The sequence below is a fragment of the Myodes glareolus genome, chromosome 7 (assembly GCF_982192425.1).
Source record: "Myodes glareolus chromosome 7, mMyoGla1.1, whole genome shotgun sequence".
In the NCBI taxonomy this organism is placed as follows: Eukaryota; Metazoa; Chordata; class Mammalia; order Rodentia; family Cricetidae; genus Myodes; species Myodes glareolus.
The window spans coordinates 65,983,657-66,008,993 of NC_142032.1; the positions used below are offsets into that span (position 1 = coordinate 65,983,657).

The 25,337-nt window shown below is 47.0% G+C and overlaps 1 protein-coding gene across 1 annotated transcript in view; it reads left to right on the plus strand.

Annotated features, from left to right (window-relative positions):
• Tcerg1l (transcription elongation regulator 1 like) overlaps positions 1-25,337 on the plus strand; it is a 189,685-nt gene that overhangs the window by 160,979 nt on the left and 3,369 nt on the right. Inside the window, exons 9-11 of the mRNA XM_085693267.2 lie at positions 6,773-6,908; positions 19,929-20,018; positions 24,336-24,454. Of these exons, the coding sequence (XP_085549393.2) occupies positions 6,773-6,908; positions 19,929-20,018; positions 24,336-24,454 (345 nt within the window). The remainder of the gene's footprint in view (positions 1-6,772; positions 6,909-19,928; positions 20,019-24,335; positions 24,455-25,337) is intronic.

A 25,337-nucleotide genomic window follows, 5' to 3' on the forward strand; every position in this document is an offset into this window, starting at 1 on the left:
GTAGCCGTTCACAGGTCAGCATTCTACGGTAGGCCCTGGACTACAGCCAATCAAAGCATAAACAGTGCTAATGCTGCCAGGAGAGCAAGCCATCCTGGGCAAATATACATGGACTCAGGAGTGTCAACATCACAGAGAAGATCAAGAATTCTGGGTTTGGTTGCAGAGCAGAACCCTGCTACTCACCTTGCGGGAGGGCTTCTAATGGGGTTCACGGTCATCTGTACCTTCTGGTCACTTGGAATATCCTTACATTTATGGTTCCATCGGTATGTTTTCCACTTGTGATGGTGGATAGTTCTAAATATCTATCAAGGAAAAAGTCATTCAGGAATCATTTTGTAGCTAGGAAATCATGTCTGAAATGTATTTGAAGAGACATAGGTGGGCCTTGGTTCTGCAACATCTGGTTACTAGCTAGGCATGTGCCCCAGGGCAGATCAGCTAAGGTTTCCAGAGATAGTACTGAGGCCTTTCTCTGGACTCCACACCTCAACACGGCCACCAAAGAAGGGTGTCAGGACTAGGGAACCTAACACCAGCCTGCTTCATTGGGATCCTTATATCCCTAAGAATGAAAAGTCAAATTCTGGGTAGACCATTAATATGGTAGGGACCTGGTTCCTGTTGACCTCTAACCCTGCCCTCTCATGGGTCTTCCACCCCAGGTATCTCCTTGAATTCTTTGGAGCATTCTTAGATGTTCTTTTCCTGGATCTGAAATGTTCTGGGCACCCAAGGGCTCCTTCACCCCTTTCATCATTTGTTTGAGAAGCAGCCCCAGACCCTTGCCCCGACTCCAAGTTTCTTTCCTGTCTTATACCTGATTTCTTATAAGTAGCTTGTTCTGTGTTCTTGATGGAGAAGGAGACTTAGTGGAGAGGACCATTAGCTTGGTGTTGGGAGCAGGATTCACTGCAGACACCAGGAGATCCTCTAAAAGCAGTATCAGTGTGCCTCTGGCTCTTCGCTTTCAGTTAGTAATTCTAGTCCAGCCTCACGAGGGCTGTGCAGAGTCACAAAACTCTGCGGTGTCTGAATTCTGCCACTCAGAGAACCTCCACATACCACCTGGGCTGGAGAGTCCATGGCAGGCCTCCCAAATGCCTGCTATGTAGAAGCAGGGTCACTGGGCCTAATTATGATCATACCTTTCTGACCCCAACTGGGTGTCCAATATCCATACCAACTTCCGTAAGACAGCCCAGGCCCCCAGGTCAGGGACTCTATCCCAACATGGTGACTCCCACTACAGACACCAATGGTAAGATTCTTCTAATGTCTTCCTATCTGCTGCTTTAACTAAATGAATGAATATCAGAAACTAGGTCATTTTTGAGGAATAGAAGTTAATTAGGTCACAGTCTGGAGGCTCAAGACCTGGAAAACCGAGTCTTCTGGTAACACAGAGCATCACAGGGGGACACAGGGGGTACTTGCTACCTCAGGAATCTTCATAATGAAGCCACACACACCATTGCCTTGACCTTCTCTAACTCTAGTCACACACTGAGGGACCCACATGTCACATTGTTTGTCTGTATTTCCACAGCAGTGTGATGGGGCGGTCTCTCTGAATATCACCCACATCCCCACACATCTGCCCACATAACCACATACGGCCATGCATGTGGGGGATCCTTGACTTTCCTTTAGGTTAACTTGGCTAATTTGCCAAAACGTCACAGAACTCACCCAAACTGTTATACTAGTGGTTTGAGTTTTGGTGGTTTCCATTTGTGAAAGGGAGCAACTCAGCAACAGTCAGTGGAAGAGAAGGACAACCTGGATCACCTCGTTGGTGGCAGCTCAAGCGTGGTCCTGTCTGGGATCTGGGAGGAGTCTGCTTGTGGACAATACAGACCCTCTGGTCAGTCAGGACGCTTCCTTCTCTGCCAGGAATTCTGTCACAGACCTGACAAGTGCTGTCACAGGCCCAAAGCATGAGGGTCCAGGCCACCCACCCTGCCCATCACCACACTGCACTGGCTCCAGGGAGGTAATCAGTACAGTCACTGGCCATTAGTTCAGCTGCAGGAGCTGATGTGCCGTGTGGATGTGCCACGACACAGAAGTACATGAAGGTACTGTGAGCCACCGGGAACTCCAGCTGGCATCTGAAAAGGCCTCTAGGCTGGTTCTGGCAGGGCCTTCAGACTGGTGGTGGGCACCTGCAAACTGAGACAGACAAGAGGGAATCTGGCCAGGCTGTAGACACCTCTATCACCAAGACTACATACACCCCTGTCCTCAGTGCCCAGCACTGGCAGAGAGATAAGCTCACTGTCCATTTGCAGAGCCCAGGATTCTGGAGGCAGGGGACAGCTGCCTTTGGCATTACTTCCTGATAATCAGTTGGGTGACAACAGAAGAGGCTGTTCACCAGATCTGTGGGAGCAGTAGCAGGAGAGTGTTTTGACATACCAAGTCCCAGACATAGGGAGGAGACAGAGATGAAGCCCAGCATAGCAGAATGTAGTGATGTCTTCTTGGAGTGGTGAGCCTCTGGCTACCACTCCCTACCCTGTATTGTTTCAGCTGCTTTGCAGGAATAGGAGGTTCTGGGAGCCACCCCAGATGGTGGGCAGGTACAAGCAGAGGATGTGAGGAGCTGGCAAAGGAAGGAAGTGAGCCAGGCCATAATGGTCAGGGGAATCTTGCAGCCTGAGTGACTAGCAGCCAGAGTGCTTCTTTATTTATGCAGAATTTAGTAATTAGGGATACATTCATGTTGCTACAAAGCATAGATCATATCATTCTTGTTTTTAGCTATGTGTTTTACTTCCTTTTGCTCATCTTTTAGTCATTGTTAATAAACTCACTTCATTTTGCTCATCTTTTAGACATCATTAATAAACTATGACAAAACAGAGTTATCATTTCCAATCATTTTCCCTCAAGTTTTGACACCAATGATAAACAGAATTATCATTTTTACTCATTAACCCCATAACCCAATTTTTAAGAATCTAGAGGCATATGATAAGTTATTCGCAGGCTACAAGGACATTTGACCAAAGCAATCTTCAAGCCATCCCGGGCATGGTGCCATGTCCCAAGCAGTGTATTATTAACTCTTGATGGTCAGAGTGCCCAAGAAATAGCCTCAGGCCAAAGAAGCTGCAGTTATTATGTAAATTCTGTCATAATGTTTATATTTTATATCTTTATAGAATACTTTTATCATCTTTCTACATCATTCTTTGCCCATCAGTATAAGTCTCTGTGTAGGGCGGAGGTAGCTTCAGCTAGTCTAACTTTGTTGCTGTATCTGCCGTACCATTGCCTGGATATATAGTAGGAAGAGGCTTGCAATCTGATCTGTGGCCAACTCCTCTAGCCCACCAAATCTTGTTGACCTTTTAAAGTTAATTTTGTTTTGATTTTCTTGTTCCTGAGTAGGTCCAGGGACAGATGTCTCAAAAATACCTCACAGCCTCATAAAGAGACCTCTGGCTTCTTTATATGTGTCACAGCCTCCAAGGTGCCAGGAAAACTTTCAAGTAGATCAGGGTATCTCCCTAAAGCGGGAGGGAAGATAGTATGCTCAGGTCTGTCTTTGGGAAGCTTGGAACTAGCTTTCCTGGGAGAAGACATAAATGATTCGTAAGAACTTTTCCATCAATTTAATATTTACAAATTGTACAAATATTAAAAGTCTCTCAAATATGTAAGAGGTGGAGGTAAAAACCAAAGGTGGCCTGGCGGCCATCACGTGGTTCTGCTTTACTGGATCTTTGTCAAACAGCTGTACTGGCTTTATGACTTCTGCCATCCCTGTCAGATGAGGCTGTGCCAAGAAGGCCTTCGGGTTGGCTGTTGTCCAGGGTGGAACATGAGAGGAGAGAATCTGCTGCTGTCTCAGGCTACTGCAGCCAAGGGTTGCCACCCTGTATAGAGAAAAGCTGCTGTCTCAGGGAGGCAGTGCTGCCAAGACAGAGGTGGCCCTTACGTTCCCTGTTTCAGCAGGGTGGAGTCAACTGGATCCATCACATCACAGAACTGGGCTGCAGCCATGTCAAGACTGTCTTGTTAGAACTTCATATCTCACTGACAACAGATCCAGAGATTTGCACAGCTCGTCTGTGCACACAGGCAGCCTCATGGTGAGGTGCAGAGCACGCTGATCCCACATTGGTGCTTTTTCCTTTGAGCCCGTCGCATCCATGGAACTGTCCTCTGACCTAGCACCTTCCCACACAACAGCTCTCTCTGCACAGGGTGGTGTCCTCATGGCTGCGATGACCTGAGGTAACCTCATTTCTCTTCTCTTATGTTCCATCTAAAGACCTTCTATTCCTGCGAAGATGCTGGTTTGATAGGCATGCCATGCAGAGACCTGGCCTAAGACCACCTATACTAGGTCCTACGATGCTGGGACTTCAGCCCTGGCCTGTGGCTTGTGTATGCCCCACTCCAATCCATACCCACCAAACTGCAGACCTGGGTGGGTGAGGTACCTGGCTTGCCTGAAGTTCTCTGTGTCTGGTACAGTGCACATCACATTGTGAACATGTGGACATGAGGGGTGACAGCATTAGCAAGACTCTTACCCGCCAGCAGCTCATGAGATGAGCATTGCTATCACTCTGTATCTGAGCATAGGGTCCACGGGTTTGCCTAGCTGATCCTGCAGCTCTGGTTTGCACATCTTCCATGTGGTTAGTGGAACAGATGACTCTGATGAGACGGTCTAGTGACTCAGACTTGTAGAGGGAATTGAGCCCTCTAGATCACTACAGAGATCTGTTTGGGGTTTGTCATTGTGTTACCTCGGCGACTAGTTTATCCTCTGGAAGGCTCTGCAGGGAGGACCCGTGTGATCTGAAAGGAGCTGAAAGGTTGTGGGTGATCTTGATGTACACAGAGAGCTGGGCTAAGGAGCAGTCAGGGAGGTCAGAGCCTCTCTGCAGGGAGGGAGGTGGCCACCTCAATATCTCTCTGCCTAACAGGAAACAGGAGTTCTCCATTGGAGTTGGGAGACTCTGGGGTGCTGGTATCTAGAGTTGGGGACCATCTTCTGTGGGTGAGGGATTGGAAAAAACCAACCCCTCCAAACTTTACTTAGAGCTAGGACATTTACAAAAGCAGGGTGACAACTGAGGTTTGTTGTGTGGGACAACTGAGGGTCCTGTAAAGATCAGACACCAGAGCTTGCATGCCATGCCAGATACCAAGCCAGTGCTCTTATGCCTTTCCCTCTGGGCAAAATTCAGAATGTGCAAGCTTTGCCACCCACAAGGAGCACTCAGCTTCACCTTTTATTAAAGGTACAAAGCCCACCCCAACACAAGAACCCCAAAACACGACCAGATCTTTGCACTTGCCTCTGACTCATTCAGGCAAGCCAAGAGCCCCGTCCTCTGGAAGACATCCAGTGACTCTGAACAAAATAATTTGTTGGATAAGCAATAACAGGAGATCATGATGTGTTCCGATGTTCCAGGTACAACAATACAAGCCTTCTTTCCACACTTCTATTTTGGGCTAATAAAAACTCACTACAAAGAAGTCCTAATTATAACCTTGCAGTCTGGCGCGATCACAGATCAACTGGTAACATTCCTTTTTCAGAATTCCGCATCGACATAGGAGGAGTGAAGATGGTGCATTGTCCTGAAATAGCTGGTCTATAAATAAAATCCCCGCATAGGTTCAGCACCCCATTGTTGTTCCGTCACACATTTACCATTCGTTTGGGGGTAATCTCTACTACAGCCCTGTGAGAACCAAAACCCTTGTTAGGCCCAGAATGCTGTGTGCTCTTGGCACATGCTAAACTTCCACAGAGTTTATCACTGTGTGTCTCCTGTGGGTGTACTTCTGCAGGTCTGGGCAGTCTGTCCGCAATGTTGTCTGTGTGTCCTTACCATCACTGGCCAACATGGCCTGAGAGCAGCCAAGACGAGGGTGATACAGAGGGGTGACTGGTGCTGGCGTTGTTCCAGCAGCACCAACACCGCCTGTCATTTTGAACAGACACTGTCACGGGCCTGACCATAGACGGATGTGGGACTTGGGCTGGGGAGCAGACCCTGTGAGGAATGGGAGTGGTCAGGGTAAAGGTCAGACTGAGCTCTGGAGCACAGGACAGGGCAAGGGCCAGCTGTGTCCTCAAAGACAGGAGTGTCCCAGATGCCTGTCAGTGAGCTGAAGTCAGTGTGAGGAATTATGGTATCAACTTTGGCCAAATATTTCTTCCAGACATGGGTACTTAGATATTTGGGGAGACTTCCAGGTGTTTCTAGAATAAGACAGAGCTATGAAAAGACCCATCAGGAGCCCTGCCCCCTTAACAAGCACAGCTCAAGTGGTGCTTCAGAAGGATAGGCCCGCCCTTTCCCTCCTGTATGCTTTGCATGGTGTGGCCATTTTAGAGGCATCTCTGTGATTCTGCCCCAGCCATTTTCTTCTTAGGACTGGGGGCTGTGGACCAGGACTTTAGCCTCAGTCTTCCCACAGAACACGGCAAAGCCACTTTTCTTTCAAGGCAAGAAAAGTCTCCTTTGCCAACTTACCCAAAGAGCTTTCCAAGACTCTGTTTCCCCCGCCTCCCTTTCTTGTTTGTTGGAGACAAGGTCTTACTCTACAGTCTAGGCCTCCAACCCCTGTTGCTTCAGCCTCTCACAAGCCAGGATTATAGACATGAGCCACCAAATCTGACTCAAGACTCTTCTCTCTGTAAAGAGTGCTCTCAGGGGGATTTAAGGTTTCAGTGGGGACCAGTCGGATCTCCTCGGGCGTGGCTAACTCTGCATCTTGTGTCCCCAAGGACTGAAAGTTGTGAGAGTCCTGGACCAGAGGAAACCCAGCAAGTAGACAAGGGGCCACAGACGCCACCCCCACAGATTCTCCTGCCCCTGGAGGAGCGTGTGACCCATTTCCGAGACATGCTGCTGGAGAGAGGGGTAAGAACCTTGAACAACCATGGGGAGTTAGTGGGGACGAGGGACCCTGGGGACCCTAGGGAAGGACCGGTCTTCCCTACTGTATCTGCGCTTAAACTGATGGTTGTTTAGGAGATCAAGGATTTGAGGCCCGAGCAAACCCCAGGAGGAACTGCTTCTGCTTCCTTTCTCGAAGAGGGGGCTTTTGCAAGGCATGGGCTGCCAGAATGGTTGGAGGGGCACCAGCCAGTGTGGGAAAGCCTTCTGCCATCCTCAGGCCAGGCTTCAGGGCCCAAACCTCAGGGATGACGCCCTATGGGTATCTTAACCCCACAGGGGATCTCACACTTCTGGATTAATTAGACTGTTTTTAAATAAAGTGATTTCTGAATCTCATTTTTGAGTGGAGGAAACTGTATGCGAACCGAGGACTTTTATTTCTTACTTTGGCTTTTGGGCACAAAACTGAGCCAGTACAATATCGTAGCCCAGTTGGGTTTCTTCACAGAGTGCGGCAGAACACAGAAGGCAGTAATGAAGACTGTGTGAGGGTAATTGTAATGAATACGGTAATGGCCTTGTGAATCCAAAGCAAATTCCCAAACTCTGCAGTGGCATGCTTCTCCCTGCCAGGCTGTTTCCTGGAAACACCTTTGCCTTCTCTGCAGCAGATGCAGAGGCTGCTGAGCAGGGGCTGTGGGGAGAGGGCAAGCGCCGGGTCATCACTCCCACAGCAGGCCAGGCCCAACTGAACTCTGGGTGCTGGCCAAGGGAAGGAGGCAGGGATAGTGCCTCACGACTTGAGCAGGAAAGCATCCACTCCCACCTGCCTTTCTGGCAGTTTTCCCTCTCTTGGTATTATGACTGTGAGCATGTACACCTATTTATGTACCGTCATCCAGAAGCAAAGCTCAGTTCTCAGTCTCAGACACTGAAAGGGCCAAGAAATGAATAGATTCAGGTCTCTCACTCATGTCTAGCCTAACAGTGGAAAGGAGTGGTAACTTCATTGTGCAAGTCTTCAATAGGGTTCCTTCATTCGAACTTCTTCCTCAGTCTGCCCTGGGACACTCCATGTGGGCAACTGTTCTTTCCATACTAGATCCCATGGCACCAGGATATGCTGGATCATTTCCCTGGGATTTCTGGAGTGTTCTATGGAGGCTGTTTAGGCTGTGATCGATATCTTACTCCTGTGTGCATAACTGGCTCATGCAAGCGCCAGAGGAGCCTATGGAGTGTGTGAGGAAGGGGTGTTCCCTGGAAGGGCTGAGGTTTTCTTCCTGACTCTGCACTCTTGCCCCCACAGAACAGGAGTAGGATGGGGTGAGGGCCATCATGAGAACGGAGCACCACATCCATCTCCCCCAGGGCTGAGTTTCTGTGTTTGGCTCCATGGCTCCAAGATTCCTTGAGATTTTCTCCACCTCCTCCCTTACTTTGAACAGCCTCCAGCCAGGGAGACTCTGCACAATCATTTCTACAGGGTTCTAGCCAGCTGGTTCAGTGTGTCACCATGAATTATTTAAAGTTTTCCATTTACTTATTTTTTGTGCAAGTGTGTGCATGTGTGCATGTGTAACACACAGACCCACACAGTACACAGTAAACATGCTGAGGTTAGAGGACAATGTGAGGATGTCTGTTCTCTCCTTCTGCCTTGTGTGTCCTAGGGGATCAAACTCAGGTCTTGGGATTCCACAGCAAGACCCCTTATCTTAGTACCTTAGTACTAAGTACTTAGTACTAACCTTAGTAAAGCCATCTCTCTGATCATGAACTTTTGAGAAATCCAAGGGAGAAGTCCACTCCATCATTTTGTCTAACTTTCAACTTCAAGTTTTGGAAAGCATTGAGTCCAATGTACTGATGCAGTCTTTGGCAGCTTGCAGGGATGGAGCGAGGAGCCAGCACTGTCTTCCTGGGCAAAGGAGTGGGTGGCGCAAGCTCATGGATCTCTGAAGGTCTCCAAAGGGCTTTGCTGGAGGGATTTTACTGATGGGTATTCAGTGTATGCTTAAGTCATCAGGGTGAGGGATTCAGTTTAAACTTTGCTTTTGAGGTGCTTATATGAAAGTCAAAAAAAGCAATAGATGTTTGAGAAGCAAGGGGCCCGTGTTGTGCTGACTGCAGAAGGTCCAAGAGCCCCTTCAGTTCTGGAATAGCACAGGGCAGTCTAAGCTTACTGCACTGCCATAAAGCAATGCTACCGCCTGCAATACCCAGACTTTATAAAATATGCCAGCCAATTTCATAAGTCACTCATGCTCATGAGAGTTTGATAGCTGAGCTCAGGAGACTTCCAGCCGCTTAAAGAATGGGCCGTTAGAAAGGTCACACTTTATGGACTGAGTGATTAACAAGATTTTTCTATTGCATTTGCTGACTACTTAGTTCAGAAACCTGTGTGCTCGTGGAGTGATGAAGCCAGGCATGGAGGATTTCTAATATCTTCAAAAGACAGGACTTGGGTTTTCCCAGGGGATTATGGGCTAGGGAGGGGCCCTAGTTATGTGCTTTTGTAACCAGCAGGAAATGGCTCAGTAAAGGTTTCTGTTTTATTTATTTAGTTCTTGTACGAGCACAAATCACAGGGGAACTTTTTTTTAAAGCTCTATTTAATTGAGTAGCAGGTTGCCGGATTTTCCCTTCCTGTTTAACTGAGTCCACGGGAGACAGGGTGTTGGGAGTGTCTTCCTGTAGCATCCTGGGTGCTCAATGTTGCATATCCAGGGCTTGGAAAGGGAAGTCCTTTGCAGTGTGCTGGACCCAAGCAATGCAGGGGCTCAGACTTGCCTCTGAGTACTCCCAGAATCTGTCTGTCTGAAGGAGTGGGCCTTATAGACACTGGCTGACACCATAGCCAGCTTTAGAAGAGACCCTAGAATTTGAGTTCACAATCATGTCAAAAACCAGAAAGGATTGATTAATAGGATACTCATTACATAGTAGTCATTGATCAAACTGAACAGAGCAATCACTATGGAGCCCCTGTGAAGCTAGTGTGCAACAGACAGAGGCTCCTTAGTCAGTTCCTCAGCTTACAGCAGAGGGCAAAGGGTACCCCTCCCAAGTGTCTGCAGATTGGTATCACCCTGCAGCCTGCTGCATGTCTGGTCCCTCTTCCTCTCCAGGGCACATTCACACATGACTACCATTCCTTACAGATCTGGCAGCACCAGGATGGTGCCGAAAATATCACTTGTTATCATGGTCACAGGAGAAGTGGTCTGCGTAGGTGTTCCTGAGGGCAGGCGCCTGTGCCAGCTACTGGTCCTTGAATTTGGGGAAAATAGCGGCTCTGTGTTCTTGGGGCTGGTCTTAAGTGTCTTGGGCATGGGACATGCTGATAAAATGAAATGGCATAACCCATACTTATCAAGGAAAACAGGAGGTGAATATGCTAAATTGTTTATTAGTAAATGAATCAATTTTCAAAAGAGTACTAAGAGAAAAGCAACACAAATCCTACCCTAAAACAATTATTTACCTGTAGAGTATACTTAATTTCAGAACTTTCCCTCTAGAAATAGTTTTTATAGAATCAGTGATGGTACATGAGTGTCAAATGTGCATGACCCTGGGTTCCAGCCCCAACACCCAAAAATACAAAATAAAGTTTAAAGAGACTTTTAAAAAATCAAGACTAAAGATTTTTATAGTATATCTGATACTGAGTTTCAACTGGACACAGTTGAACCAATTTCTTTTTTCAGTTAATTCTATAAGATTCAACTTAATTTACAAACATATGTACATACTGTGTGTTCTTGTAAGCATCTCATAATTAAATTAGTATGAACTGTTATGAAACCTCTCTCTTTCTCTCTCTCTCTCTCGTGTGTGTGTGTGTGTGTGTGTGTGTGTGTGTGTGTGTTAGGGGTAAGTGTTAGAGCCCAATCCCAGAGCTTCACAAAATCGAAGCAAGCACTCTACTTTGAGTTATATACCTAAGTCCCTGGAAAATACTTTTGATGAACAATGGAATATTTGGTGAAATACCACTTATTATCAATCTAGAAAGCTGGGATACATTTGGTGTATTTTCCAATGTTGCTGTTTAAATAATATTCATTGACCCACACATGTATAAATGTGTGGGTATGTGTGTACCTCTCTCTCTCTCTCTCCCTCTTTCTCTCCCTCTCTCTCTCTCTCTCTCTCTCTCTCTCTCTCTCTCTCTCTCTCTCTCTCTCTCTGTGTGATTTATTTCCTTCTGAATATAAACATCTGATTTCTGCTATCACACTGTTTTTGAAGATGCTGTTCTAATTCAGTATAATCTCCCACCAGCAAAGTCTGAGAAGTCCCTACGGTTTATTTTGTCAGCTCACCCAATCAGCACTGAATAGCAGGAAGGTTAAACGTTTGCTACTTACTATTTTTTAAGCCCTCTTGGTCCATTTGTTTCTGTTGGCCTCTCTGCCCCTCATCCCTATTCCCTGGATCGGCTGCCCTGGGATTTGGCCATGTAGCGCCTCAGGTGTGACCAGGGCCTTCTCTCTGGAAGAAATTGAAAACCCTTGGGGAACTGTGGCCACCTGCTCAGATTTCAAGATAGGATAACAGTCTCTAATGTGAAAATAATCCTCAGATCAAATGAATCAGCTGTGTGTGGAATAGCCGTGTAAAGGTCTATTGATAAAAATAGAAAGAATCGCCAACGCTGTACAACACTGTGAGCACCAGAGGCAAGGCTGGGAGTGCTGTGTCCCAGTCTGAAGACAGGGCACCCACGCTAGTGACAGCCTTGCTCTGTGGTCCAGGACTTATTTCTCTACCTAGAGTCCATCTGGGCTTTTCTGGACTCCAGGGACCATTCCTGCTTCTACTCCCTGAGCTACACTCCCACCCAAGAAGAAACCCACTTCCCTAAATTCAGAGGAATCTCATGGAAACCTAGGCAGCTTCTGTAGGAATCTCCCCCACACTGTGTACCGCTGTTTACCAGCTCACACATTCTGCGCTCCTGTCTCGGATACACCACCTATGCCAAGCGCTTGTGCCAGAGCTGTGCTTAAAGAGACCTTAAATAGTGACCTTGACTTCTCCTTCAGCAGTGGAGAAGGTGGCCTCCCACACCAGGCCCGAGTCTTTGGTTCCATCTACAAGCTACATCAGAGCTAGAAACAAAGGTTCTTGAAACATGCCTTGAAACACGCTTGGGGACTCCATTGCAGAGAGTAGCATTTCAAAGAAGCAAGATTCTGTTTCTACAGAACCTACAGGGAGTTAGGGCAGCTGAGGGGTCACAGGAGAGGATATTTGGAAGGCACAGAGTCCACAGCCATTGCTCCTCCAAATCTGTGTGGAGTTTGAATCTTTGTGACACATTAATTACCTTTCTCATTGCTGTAACACAATACTCGAACAAAGCAGCTAATGGAAGAAAAGATGGTGTGAAGAGAAAGTCTGTCATGACGGGAAGGCATAGAGGCAGGACCCTACTGTTGCTGGCTGCACTGTCTTCTCAGTTAGGGAGCAGAGAGTGGACAGGGTGTAGAGGTTGGGCTGTAAAACCTCTAGCCCCAACCCCCATGACCCATTTTCTCCATCAATGTCCCTTCTAATGTTCCACAACCTTCCAGAATAGCACCTTCAGCTGAGGACCACAAACACATGAGCCTGTGGGTGTGTTATGTGTGGGGAAGGGGGCTCATTTCACATTCAAATTCCAACAGAGCTGACGGGAGAGACATTTGTGAGCCGTCTTCAGCATGGCCAAGTTTCCAGTGGTCTCTGTGTTCCTTTGGAGCCCTTTGGATCAATCCCTGTACTCAGGGAAGAAGGACTTCTTCTGTACCCTTGCCTGAGAGCCAGAAGGACATGGAAGGGGGAAGAAGGGTGGGCAGAGTGTGCTCACAAGCACTGAGAAGAGACTCAGATGATTCGGGGACACATCCATGATCAAGAGACACAGGGGTCTCTCAACAGCCATAACCTCAGGCCACTCTGCCTACATGTCTGTTTTTTGTGTGTGTGTGTGTGTTTTTTAATCACTATACTACATGTCTGGTTTTTTTTGTGTTTTTTAATCAATATAAAATAATTCCCATATTGTTACATGAATAGAAACTTTAATGATTCATTGTATTAGAGTCTAGGAAGGGGCTGGGAACACCAGTCCTGTTCTATCTTTAGCCCTGCTCATGGGCCTGGGACTGAAGGAAGGGGTGAGCCCTTTGGGGAGACTGTGACAGCGGCAGGTTTTGCTTTGGAGGTCCATGGTGCTGTCAGAAGTAGAGTGGCCTGGAGTCAGAACACTTCCTTGGAGGACAGTTTGTAGCTAATGAAGGAGAAGTCATTTCTAATTGGCTAAGTAGTTGAAGCCCAGGTTTAAGGTGGCCATCTCAATGTACTAGGGAATCAAGAGAGACAAGACAGTGCTTGGTAATCAAATTTGGCGAGGAACATTAGTGTCTGAAGTAAATGGGCTTGTGTCTGAGATGGAAATAAACTCTATGAAGAGGCTCCAGCTCCTGAATGCTAGGCCGGCTGTCAGTAGCTGTCAGTGCTGTCCAAAGATCGCCGGCTTGAGCCCTGAGTATGGCAGAGGGGCAGTACAGATACGTGTATAGATGCTGTAGGTCACAGACTCCTGCAGGAGTGATTTGGCACCCCAGTGCAGGCATCAGTGGAGACTGCTAGTGCTTGGATTCTCTACCCTGCCAAGATCCCCTTATGGGCAGGAATTTATCATACAGCTACTACCTTGGTGCCAGCACTTTTTTCCCTGAGCATCTGGGATCCCCAGATTCTTTGTGGTCCAAGGATTGGAAAATACGACTTTTTAGCTGGAAAGATAAAGCGAATATTCTGTTTGCTATGACAAGGTGGTTAATGACAGCCCTGGTCACTCCCACACGCCTGCTCAGGTCTGACCCACATTAATAACCCCAGATGGCCGGGGGCTGTCAACGGCGGACGGGACCTGCATCCTTGCACTTTTGGCCATCTCTGAACATGCCTGACCACTTTGTTTAAATGAAATCCATTTGTCTCAAAGCCGAATCATCCCCAGGAGTAGCACAAAATCCGATTTCCTCAGTTTCTGGAGAGGTTTGGCGAATGCTCTGGCTGCTCCTTGTAAATGCTTCCCTCCCAGATGGTAGTTCGTTTCCATACACAAGTCCTCAGCCACTTCCTGTAAGGTCTGATGGGGCCTCCCCTACTCATCTACAGAATGGAGAGCTAGGCAGCTGCCAGGCTTTGGCCTGCTTCGAAGGGTCTTGTCCTCTGCAGACTCTCTTTGCCTGGGGTGAATGCTTAGGAGTACATGGGACCCACCAAAGACGCAGGTCACATCCAGGCTGTCTCGGGAGCAGCCATATTAAAGCTGAGAAGGGATGTAGGCTCCGACCAGGAGGTTACTGGGTGCCCTGCTGAAGGGGTGAGGAACTGAGGATTCAGATGGAGAGCCGTTGGTGAAGGCTTAGGCTGTGAGTGGAGCAAGGATATTGGCTGAGAGGAAACTACTTGGAGATGACTTTCTTTACCCAGATACCAGGTGACCATCACCAGAGGCTGCAACCTGGGGTTGCTATCTTGCTACTGCATCTGGGGGACATTTCTGGATTTTTCTACAAGGTTATTCATACAGGTCAAACAAATGGAGAGCTCAGTACTTTGAAAACCCAAGCTCCTGGAGCTGCAAACAGGCCACCTGTTTCTCCTGAATGGGGAATTTCCCTATACCTGTGTCCTGCTCAGCACTAGCTCCTCAAGACATAGTACCACACAGGGTCTGCAGTCTCGGGGACCCTCATACTAACCAGTCATTGCCTGGATGGCTCCTCAATGCTGGCTCCAAGGCGATGGTTATGCCTTTCAGGGATGGCCACCCCCTCCCCGGTCACCGCTAACCTGTGGCTCCTTCTCAGGGCCTGGCTTCAGGACACACAACTCTAGCTTCCTCCCCTGTGGAAGTGGTGAAGTATCTGGTGACTCAGACGGCAGAGAGAAAGCTGAGGATACCCAGCTGTCATCCTTAGGGAGGGACGCTGGAAGTGGAGAAAGGACCACTCACCTTGGGTCCTGAGGAACACTGTCTACATTCTCAGGGTTCTGATGACAGCAGGGGACACCGAACATTGGGTTCCGTGAAACATGAGGAGATCTAGAACCACTAAGGTTGTCCCCACTGATATGGGCAGTAGCGGGTCATCTACATAGTGGCTTAACATGCTCAGGTTCTCTGGATATCAGAAAGGGTCACAGAGAGGACTGGGGACACACGTTCCAGTCAGACACCACAGGGGCTGGTCTAAATGTGACTGAAGAATTCAACCATTTGAGACCAAATCAAGAAAAATGCTAGATAGTCAAAGAAGCATTAGGGGTCAAGGGGAGGGGGGTGGTGACACTGTCAGGAAAAACAGAAGTGGTGGCGTGGGTCTCTGGACTCACAGAGTGGGTAGCATGCCAACGTGGTCTTATAGCTGAGCACCCTCTCCCTTAGGTGTAGGTAGGGTATGTGGAGGATGACCCATGTTCTCAACCATGAGTTCTGGAGCTGAGACCCGAGCTCAGACCCATGGACCTAGTCAACAGTGAGATGATGGGTAATTATCACTTTGACCTCCTGGCTGTGGTCATGAGCTCTGAGGCCAGAGACAGCTCACTCTTGCAAAGTGGGTGTCTGGGCCCTGCTTACCAGCTTGTCTCCGTCTGGTAAGACAGGACACCCATGATACATATTCCAGTAAACAGGTTTCTGACATACAGAGAGGTAGCTGGGGTTGTGCAAACCTCTGAGACCTGTACAGTCTGCTCCAAGGGACCAATCTGCATGTGCCTCCTTGCAGTGTGAATGAGGGACTCCACAAAGGAATCCATACTGGACTTCATGTCCTGAACTTAACATACTGGGCTAAAGCTTTCAAGGGTATCCTGCTTAGGGGTGAGGACCAAGGCAGAGCCTGCTGCGTTGGACCCTCCATCTTGGCATGCTGGTTTCCCACTCACCGATATTGAGAAGTTATTCTAAGTGTGGAATCGGGGACTAGTTTGGCAGAGGTTTCTGTCCCGGAGGATTCCCACAGCTGTTCAGCCCCAAAGAAACACACAGAGGTCTACATTAATTATAAACTGGTTGGCCTATTAGCTCAAGTTTCTTATTAATTAATCCATACATCTTAAACTAGCCTATTATTCTTGTTTATGTTAGCCATGTGGCTTGGTACCTTTTATCAGTGAGGCGTTCTTGTTGTTCTATGTCTGGCTTCTTCTGTGACGACTGCAGACTGACTCTTTTCTCTTCCCAGAATTCTCCTGTTCTTGTTGCCCTGCCTCTACTTCCTACCTGGTTACCCTGCCTATACTTCCTGCCTGGCTACTAGCCAATCAGCGTTTTATTAAAATAATACAAGTGACAGGATAAAAGACCATTGTCCCAAAGCAGGCTAGAGCTGGCCCAAAGATTCCTAGAGAGACATCCTGCCTCACTCCTTGTACAGGAATACAGATACCAGTCTCGCTGCCTACATGAGTGACAGCTGTCCTGATCCTGATTATTCTGAAGTGTGAATCTATGTTTTTCACAGTGGGATGATGAGGAGGGGGTTATATGTACACTTCTGTCTGTGAGAGTGCATGCTTTTGTGTGTATATATATGTTGCTGGTTTTTTGCCATGTGTCCTTATATAGACCCATGCACATGTGTACACATGTCTATTTGCTTGCAGATGCAAGGCATTCATGTGTGTCTGTCATTTGTGTTCATATGTGATGATTCATATATCTCTGTTATATGTGAGGGTTTCTTTGCATGTGCCTATAGTGTGTGAAGAACAACACGTATGTGCATGTTTCCAAGTATGATGTGTTTGTATGTTTGTGTGTGTTCTTCTCTCTCTCTCTCTCTCTCTCTCTCTCTCTCTCTCTCTCTCTCTCTCTTGCTGTGTGTGTGTGTGTGTGTGTGTGTGTGTAGTGTTTGCCCAGATGGTGTATCTGTGGCACATAGGCCCATGGTGTTTTGGTTCTTTCTTAGAAATGATTATGGTATTCATCCTTACTGACATTGCTGGAACTCCTTAGGGGGCAGCTCTGTTTTGCAGTATGCTGAGTCTACTTGAAGAGTGTAGAGGAATGAATCACACAGGGCTATCCAGCCTTCCTTTCAGTTGTGGCCTCTCCTCCTTCATGCTCCTTTATCACATTCTCCCTTCAACCGCTGGCTCCCACTCTCCTGTGACCTCATGGGACCTGTCAGTATGGTCATGGGTGAGATAACCGGGTTGGTTTATCACTGTAAATTATAGTCGAAATACAAGTTTCTTTTTTCTTTTTTGCCTTCCTCATGGATGACAGACTCCTCTGAGAAGCTTTATACATGTATTTTTATACCCACTTCTTACACCTCTAGATCTCCTAAAATCTAGTTGGGTATGTGACCTACTCGATAGCATCCTCAGCCCTCTCTGAAGGAACCTTCACAGGTGCTCCCCACGGTAGAATGAGCCCATCTGACTGAGCTGGGTGAGTCTGACCACAGTTCTGTCCATCACTGTCCCAGATCCTCCTGTGAGAGTCACTCCCCCAGCCACCCTGCCCCTGTTCCCCGTGACGTCAACATTGTACCACATGCTCAGTCATGAAGAAAAGTCCTGTGTAGACTTGGGTCACTTCACCAGTGAAAGGGTTAGTGGGATATACAGAAAGAACGCTGATTATTAAAAATAAAAAGACCTCTCTGGCATAATGCACATACATGTGTTGGTTGAAGCAGGTCCTCACCCAGGATTAGTCACCTTTGTACCACTGTAACTGCTGTCCTTACCTTGGCTTGTGTTTTCAGAGGGCTTTCTTCCACCCTGGTGGGGAGCCCCGTGACAGAGCAGTTCTGTTCTTGGTGACAGGATTCTGTGGCTATTCATACCACCGTAGAACAGGAAACAGCAGGAACCAGGGGTCCTGTTCAAAAGCCTCAAATGGTTCCTGCCATTCAATGACCTCCCATGGTGACCTACTTCCTTCAACTAGCTGCTGTTTCTGGAAGCTTCCACCGCCTCCCCAAATGGCTCTGTGAACTGAGCAACATATGCTCAAAACACAAAAACCAAAACAACAGGAATGGATTTTGTGCTAACGTTCAGGGAGTTTTCCTCCCCTTCCTGCCCAGGATCCTACCTCTACCAGATCTCTATGGTTTCTCTAAGTGTGAGCCAGACCTGATCTTTCTCATCCTGTGGTCCTCAGGATAGCATTGAGGCTGTAACCATCTCAGGGTTTCCTGCATGAGTCACTGTGCATGTACTTGTTCCTGGCCTTCCAGAAGTTCTTTCACCCCCCAACTTTGTCCAGCCCCTTGAATTCCTACCTTCTCATTAACTCATGAATGTTGCCCTTTGCAACCATGTACAGCTGACCCTAGAGCATCCTCCTAGCTCCCTTCCTCAGCCTGAATGAGTAGCTGTGTTTCAGAATGGTCCTTGGGAGCCTCTTAGTTCCCTCATCTGTGTTACCTAAGAGCAGGGCCTTTCTAATACCAAGGTCTTGATTTATTTTCTCTACATTCTCAGTACACAGCATGGGGCCAGGGCAGAGTCAATATTAAGTCGATGTTTTTAAATGAACAAATTATTTTTAAATGACTTAAACATTCCCTTGTTTATCAGCTGAGAGTTTGGAGGCAAGAGCTGCTCAGCGGTGATGTAGCGATGCCCAGGTGTTGGCTTCTATTTCTGTTCTCTGATTAAGAAAACCAGGACTTTTGAGAAGTCGGCTGATTGAGGCGCTAAGACACGCAGTGCGCAGAGGAGCCGGGAGCCTCGGGAAAAGCCAGCAAAGGAAGTAATGCCTTCAAGGCAGGATGTGAGCATGGCAGATATCTGTGGTACAACCATAGAGCTCTAGAAAGCTGGAGTTGAAGTAGCTGAACAGTAATGAAAATGAGGCAGCACAGGATCGTGACTGAGGGGAGGAGCCACACAGCCAGGTGTCTTCCCAGCTATAAAGAACGGCTGAAAAATAAGACACCAGAGAGAAGGAGGGTTATCCCACCAAAGGATTCCAAATCACCCACAGAGTCAGAGCATGCCCCCCTAAGTGTGTGGCATACTGCTCCTGCCAAGGTGTAGTATGTAAAGTGCCCAAAAATGACCTACCTGTCCAGGGGACACTGGTGCCACACCTCAGCCTATGGCCCAGGTCCCATCAGCAGCGAGTCACAGGGGTGATGTGGACGGAAGCAGCACATTGGCTCTGTGGTCATCCCCCACCTGAAGGAGTTCTATAGCGGGCCAGAGCAGCATGTCTTCCAGGACCAATCAGAAACAAGGAGAGTCTGGGAAATGACCCAGTGTAGGGGAACTTAGCAGATATGAGAGTCATTGGGCCACAAAACTCTAGGACAGAAAAAAAATTGAGACAGCCAAGGAAATCCACATGATCTGGGGGCTTTTGTTTAAAATGGTGGTCTCAATTTAAAGAGCCGTGCCTAGTTCATTAATAGAAGATTTCAATGATAAAGGACACCTGGAGGGAGGTATGGGAACTTCCTGTAGTAGTCTTCCACATTTTCTATAAATCTGAAAACTACTGTAAAAGAAAAAAAACAAAAAAACAAAAAAAACAAAAAAATAAGTAATCTTACTTAAAGAATAGAAAGAGAAGAGCTAAATGTAAATTTTAAAAGAGCAGATGAAATTCCACCAAGACCGGCCTGTTTGCAGACCTTCCTACACGGCTGCAGCCTGCAGGGCTCTGAAAACTCCCAGGAGCCTCCTCTCACCATTCAGGACGTGACAGTGAAATGCCTTGTGCTCGTCCTGCAGGAACCCAGGCTTGTGGATCAGGGCAGGCTTCTGAAAGATACCAGAAGCAACTGTGTCGGACACCTGGAAATTAATTTTTCTAATGTTTTTCATATTGATTTTCATGGCATGGTGGATGTGTCCCCCACTCTTACCCAACACACCTCTCTGAATCCATTGTACCTTAATGCTGCCTTTTTTTTTTTTTTTGGAACCATTGATCATTTCAGCACACTCCAGGCTCAGTATTGGATGCTAACAGCAGCTCTATCGAATATCTTTCTCCAGGTGTCAGCATTTTCTACGTGGGAGAAGGAACTGCATAAAATTGTGTTTGACCCACGATATCTCCTGCTAAACTCGGAGGAACGCAAACAGGTAATGCTGGGGCGAGGTGAGAAGGGGGCTGGAAACGGAACTGAGAGGCTGCTCAGTTCCCTACCAGTCTGAGGGCTTGGGAGTGTCGCCGCATGGACAGAGGAGGCTCAGGCCTGGAACTGTTCTGTACTATGCCTGGTTGTGACTCCTGCAGGGAATGACTGAGTCTAAGATGGAAGCACAAAGCCTGGATCATTCCAAATGACTGCACTCAATGTGTGGACAACACCACCACATACCTAAGGTGTTGTATTGTTACTGGAAAACCAGGAGAGGCCAGGGAACAGAGTCAACAAAAAGAAAAAAGTGTTCCAGAAAACAGGCTCCAGAAAATGTCGAGGTTGCCCTGTAGTGGACACTACCAGGCTCTTTACAAGAATGACTGGCCAGAGGTCTGCTCAGGCTTAATGGTAAAGAACTTCACAGAGCCAACTCTCCCTTTCCAGATTCTATAGACAGAGGAATGATTGGGAGCCAGGGAGGGGCTGAGGGCACCACACCTTAGCTAAGGCTGTGAAGCAGAAGGGAAGAACTGTAAGGACAGAGAGTTAGTTATACCTGTAGTCTCAGATCTGCCTAGACTTCTAGTGAGACCCTCCCACCCCCGTGTATGTTCCGAGACACCGCAGCGGCAGAAGAAGGCGGAGCCTCAGTGTTAGCAGAAAGGAGGGTCATAGCCAAGGATCTCCAGGAACCCACTGATGTGTGACCTGACAGATCCTTATCACGACCTGGACGAGTCATTGATATGCAACTTTATATTCAGTCTGTCAGTGGCTAAAGCAGACACTGAGATGGTATAAATGACGCCCCCAGGTGGTCTCAGCTAGCCAGGGACCCTGTCTCCCTCCTGCTCCACAACTAGCAACTCTTTCTCCAGTCGGTTGGGTGGGAGGCTGGGAAGCACAGGAGGGCCTTGAACTGGCCAGCTAGAATCTCCACCTTTGTCCTTTCGGCAACTTGAGATGGACTCTTTTCCCAGAGTTTTTGCTTTTTACAGAAAAACTTTAAAGTATGTGAGGACACTAAGCCCACAATCTAGTGAGCTGAGTTTTGGCTACATTTGTTTTTTTCCTATAGCTAAAGAAAACTTCAGATTTTAATAATTGATACTATTTCACCATTTTGTTGCATTATTAAAAAGCAAAAAATTCAATTGCACTTTGTAGGAGAGAAAACTCATCTACCCTGTAAGATGCCATGAGATCCCGAGGCGGCCTCGCCTTGTGTGTGAAGAGCCATTGCAAACAGCTAATGTGTCAAGCCTACCTATAAACATGTAGGCTGTGTTTTTACAAAGAGCCATTTTGTATGTGTGTGTGTCGGGGGGAGGGGTGGCTTTGCTTTCTTTTTGGTGTGTGTCTAGTCGCTTTCTGCATGCCATGTATACTTTTTAGAGGCTAGCATTATTTCAGAAGAAGCTAAAAAAAAATATAAGCCCTGTTTAGTGTGAGACTCTCCGATAATTTCAATTTGATCCTTAAGTGACATCCCTTAGGAGGTCTAGGAGAGCATGCACCCAGGCAGGAAGGAGTTGGTTCATAGACAGGACGTCAATAACCATCATCCACTTCCTGGTGTCTAAGGGCAGAACATTCTATATCAGATCAGCCCAGGAAGCTAGAGACTGGGCTTCCACAGACCCTGGTCAGAGAGGGCAGATGCCACCCTGAGAGGGCTGTCACATTTGTCCCTGCTTTGGGAGTCAGCACTTGCCTAGGCATGGCTTCTGCATCTTGAATCATCTTACACCAAGAGTCCATTGTTTAGCCAAAAATTTCAGAAGTCCCTGTGAAATCTCCAAAGGAGATGTCAGCACTGTCTTAATGTGCTGCAATGGGAAGGAAGTCAGCCTTGTGGTCTTCATGCTCCAGGCCCTCCAGAGAACATCCCGATCCGATGCTCGTGTCCCTACTGCGATGGTACAATCAGTGGCCTAGCAACTGCCTGTGAAGAAGGAGCAGCGTCTGGGCCTCTCTGAGAAAGCACAGTCCAGATTACAAATGGACTGGAGAACGGGCATCAAATGGAACACACACAGCCCTCCCGTGGCAATGTTTTCACATGGGGAAGCTAAGGCTCCTGGTGTGAAGTTACCAGGGCTGCAAAGGAGATGGAGTGAGCCTAAACAGAACCAGGCCAGGGGAGTGCTAATCAGTCCGGTTTCTATGGTAACGAGAAGTGTTTCATTTTATTACACCAGAGCCTACAGAAAACGAGATAACGGCCAGTGCTCTCTTTTAAAAAGTCGTGCTCCAATTTGGGTAAAACTGGTGTAATTTGTTAGTGGGGAAATATATCTGCTATGTTGAGTTATGACAGCTTAAATAAAGCAACAGAGGGAAAGGAGAGAGAAAGGGGAATAATTTGATTAGGTGGATAAACGGTTCTAGGCAGGGAGGTACGTGGGCATTTCTCCTATGTTCCGATCCCACAGCCGGCCAACCTTTCTGTCCACGTTTAAAATGAATAGAGCAAAAACCTGGCTGATGATGGAGCCACGTGCTTTTATTTGGATAATGGCCCTGCATTTGCTTCTTCTATCTATTTAGATTAGAGGTCTGCTGGAGAGCACACTTCGCTATTTGCCTTGAAGGTAAAATAAGCCAATCGTAGTCTTACTTAAATGTGTATGCACACGGTCAAAACTGAAGTTGCACTCGGTGAATATTTCACCTCAGTGCTGCTGAGTCCTCTGGAGGCAAGCAGTAGTTCCTGTGTAACATCCTGTATAAAGGGCCCCTAGTAAAGAAGGGCTCTGAGTCAGGGGCATGACTGTAAGCAGCACCAGGAAGCTAAGGCGGGGGCATTGAGTTTGCAGATCACCCAGGGCAGCAGAGTAAGACCCTGTTTCCCGCTCTTAAAATATCAGAAACAAAACAGAAAGATGCAAAGCAGTAAGATAGCATTAGAACAGAGACAGTGATGGGCTTAAGGTACCATCTTTTCCCTTCCCCCTCCCTTACCTGGCAGGGCTGCTGGGGATCAGTCGACACCTCAGATTTACATGGATTGATATGGACTGTACTGGTGGAATTGCAAGTAAATTTTTATTGATAGTTTTATTTATGTTTGCATAAATAAATGATCTTCAGTTTAATTTTTAGTGTTCTGGATGCTTGGGTAGCATTATGATTAGAACAGCTTTGTCCTTCCCAATCCTTGACTTTATGGTCATTCTGCAAGCAATAATTTTTCTAATGTTTGAGCAATGCATAGTCTCCCTCTGACAAAAAGGAGCATTCGGGATGTGCCTGTAACTCAGCTGATGGAATGCTTGCCTGCCCAGCATGTGTGACGGTCTGGGTTGCATTTCTAGCAGTGCATATGCCAAGGGCTATGGCATACACCTGCAATCCTAGCATTCAGAAGATGGAAGCGAGAGGATCAGAAGCTCATAACAAGTCCAAAGTCAGCCTAGAGTACACGAGATCCTGTCTCAAACTAGGGAAACAGGCAGATAAACAACAGTAATGAAAGAACAGTCTACGGGAAGTAACAAAGAGAAAGTTTATAGTCTTATCCAGCGCCTGATTTCCAAGAGAAGACAATACAGCACTATTTTCACAACTGCTTGGAGGGTTGAATGGATTTGCACACCAGGCAGTACTCTTATGCCCTAGACTGGGAACAGGGTTTGCTGTTTGGTTATTCAAAATACACTTTTGGTCAGGTACCTTCCTTGGTAATTTTTACGCTGACGGTTGGTACAGTCTAGACATCCGTTGGCATCCTTGAGAGAGGACCCTGGTGGACCCCGAGCCTTCTTCATGCCTCAAGGTCCCACACGTAGAAGTATGGTTTACTGGAAACTAGAGCGTGTGATTCAGAGATGCCAGAGTTTACAAATTTTTGTCATTTTCAGAGATTTCATGGCCAATCACAGAACCATAGGAAGTGGGTATAATCGGTTAAGAGTCTTGTAGATGCTTTGACGATGATGTGAATGCTGGTAGGTTATGTGCCCTGCAAACATCAGAGTACAAAGCGAGGATAGGATGCAGATGAAGGGTTCCTCACTTTTGGAGCACAACAGAGCTGTCCAATTCTGTTGCAGGACTCCTGATTGACAGTTGGCCCAGATCTGTTGACTGTGTGGAGGGAGGGAGCTGGACTTTGTGAGAACTGGGATTTGTTCTTTAGAGGCCACAGTCTTGTGGATAGTACCATAATCCTGGAGTTTTCCTTATAGATCCTATAGCTAGGACAAAGAACCACTTTCCTCAGGATGCTGCACTTTTGTGCTGGCCTGAAGGTATAGGATTCATTTCTCACATTCAATTTTATGATGGTTTTTTTCCATGCATGTGTTTTAAGATATTCGAACAGTTTGTCAAGACAAGAATAAAAGAAGAATACAAGGAAAGGAAAAGTAAATTGCTGCTAGCCAAAGAAGAATTTAAGAAACTTCTAGAAGAATCTAAAGTATCACCCAGGTATGGAAAGAGGCATACACCAGGTGTTTTCTGGGGCCAGAAATGTGTCATTATTGAAGAACTTACTTCATTACATCTAATATTTCAAAGGCATTGAAACATTTACTGGAAAGACCTGTTAACAACAGAACATTTGGGAAGCTGATACTTCTCAGTCTGACAGACATTGTGATTTGCTGGGGAAATTCCTCATAGTCTTTCTTTGTATTTCTGCTATAGACTTCAAAAGGTCAGCAGATCCCACTCTGTGATCCAGTGGTCCTCCTGTTTCTGTCTCCTCAGTGGTATGGTTATAGAAGTGAGCAGGGCTACACCTGACTTACAACATGGGGCCCAAACTCCAGTCCTTACACCTAATTAGTAAGCACTCTTGACTATAGAGGCATTGCTCCAGCCTATATATTTTTATTTAAATGGTAACTAGCAACATTATATTTGAAGTGAATGTTAGTTGTTCTTTTCTGCGAAGACATGGGCATTCATAGTATGGTCTAGAATGTGTTTGGTTCATAATTGAGTGCACAGTTAATACTGATTGCACATTGCTCCCCAAATCATTCTTCCTATCCAGAGGATAGAGCTGAAGGCAGCTGGGACCTCAGGGGATGCCAAGGAAAAACCAAATGTATGCCTAATGATCTCTAAGGGTGATTTCCAGTCAAAGAGCATCAAGTACTGGGTCAGGTTCTGGTCTGGCTTGTCTACCCAGGAGTGATCATGAGAGGGAGGCGGGCACAGAAGAAGGGGCTTGGAATCTCCTTTTGGAACCTTTATTTAAGTTCTGGCCTGACCTGACTCGGGGATAAGGAGATAGACATTCATGTGCTTTTATGATCCCATCTCAATGGAGGTAACTATACTGACCTCGAAAAGTGACGGAGGG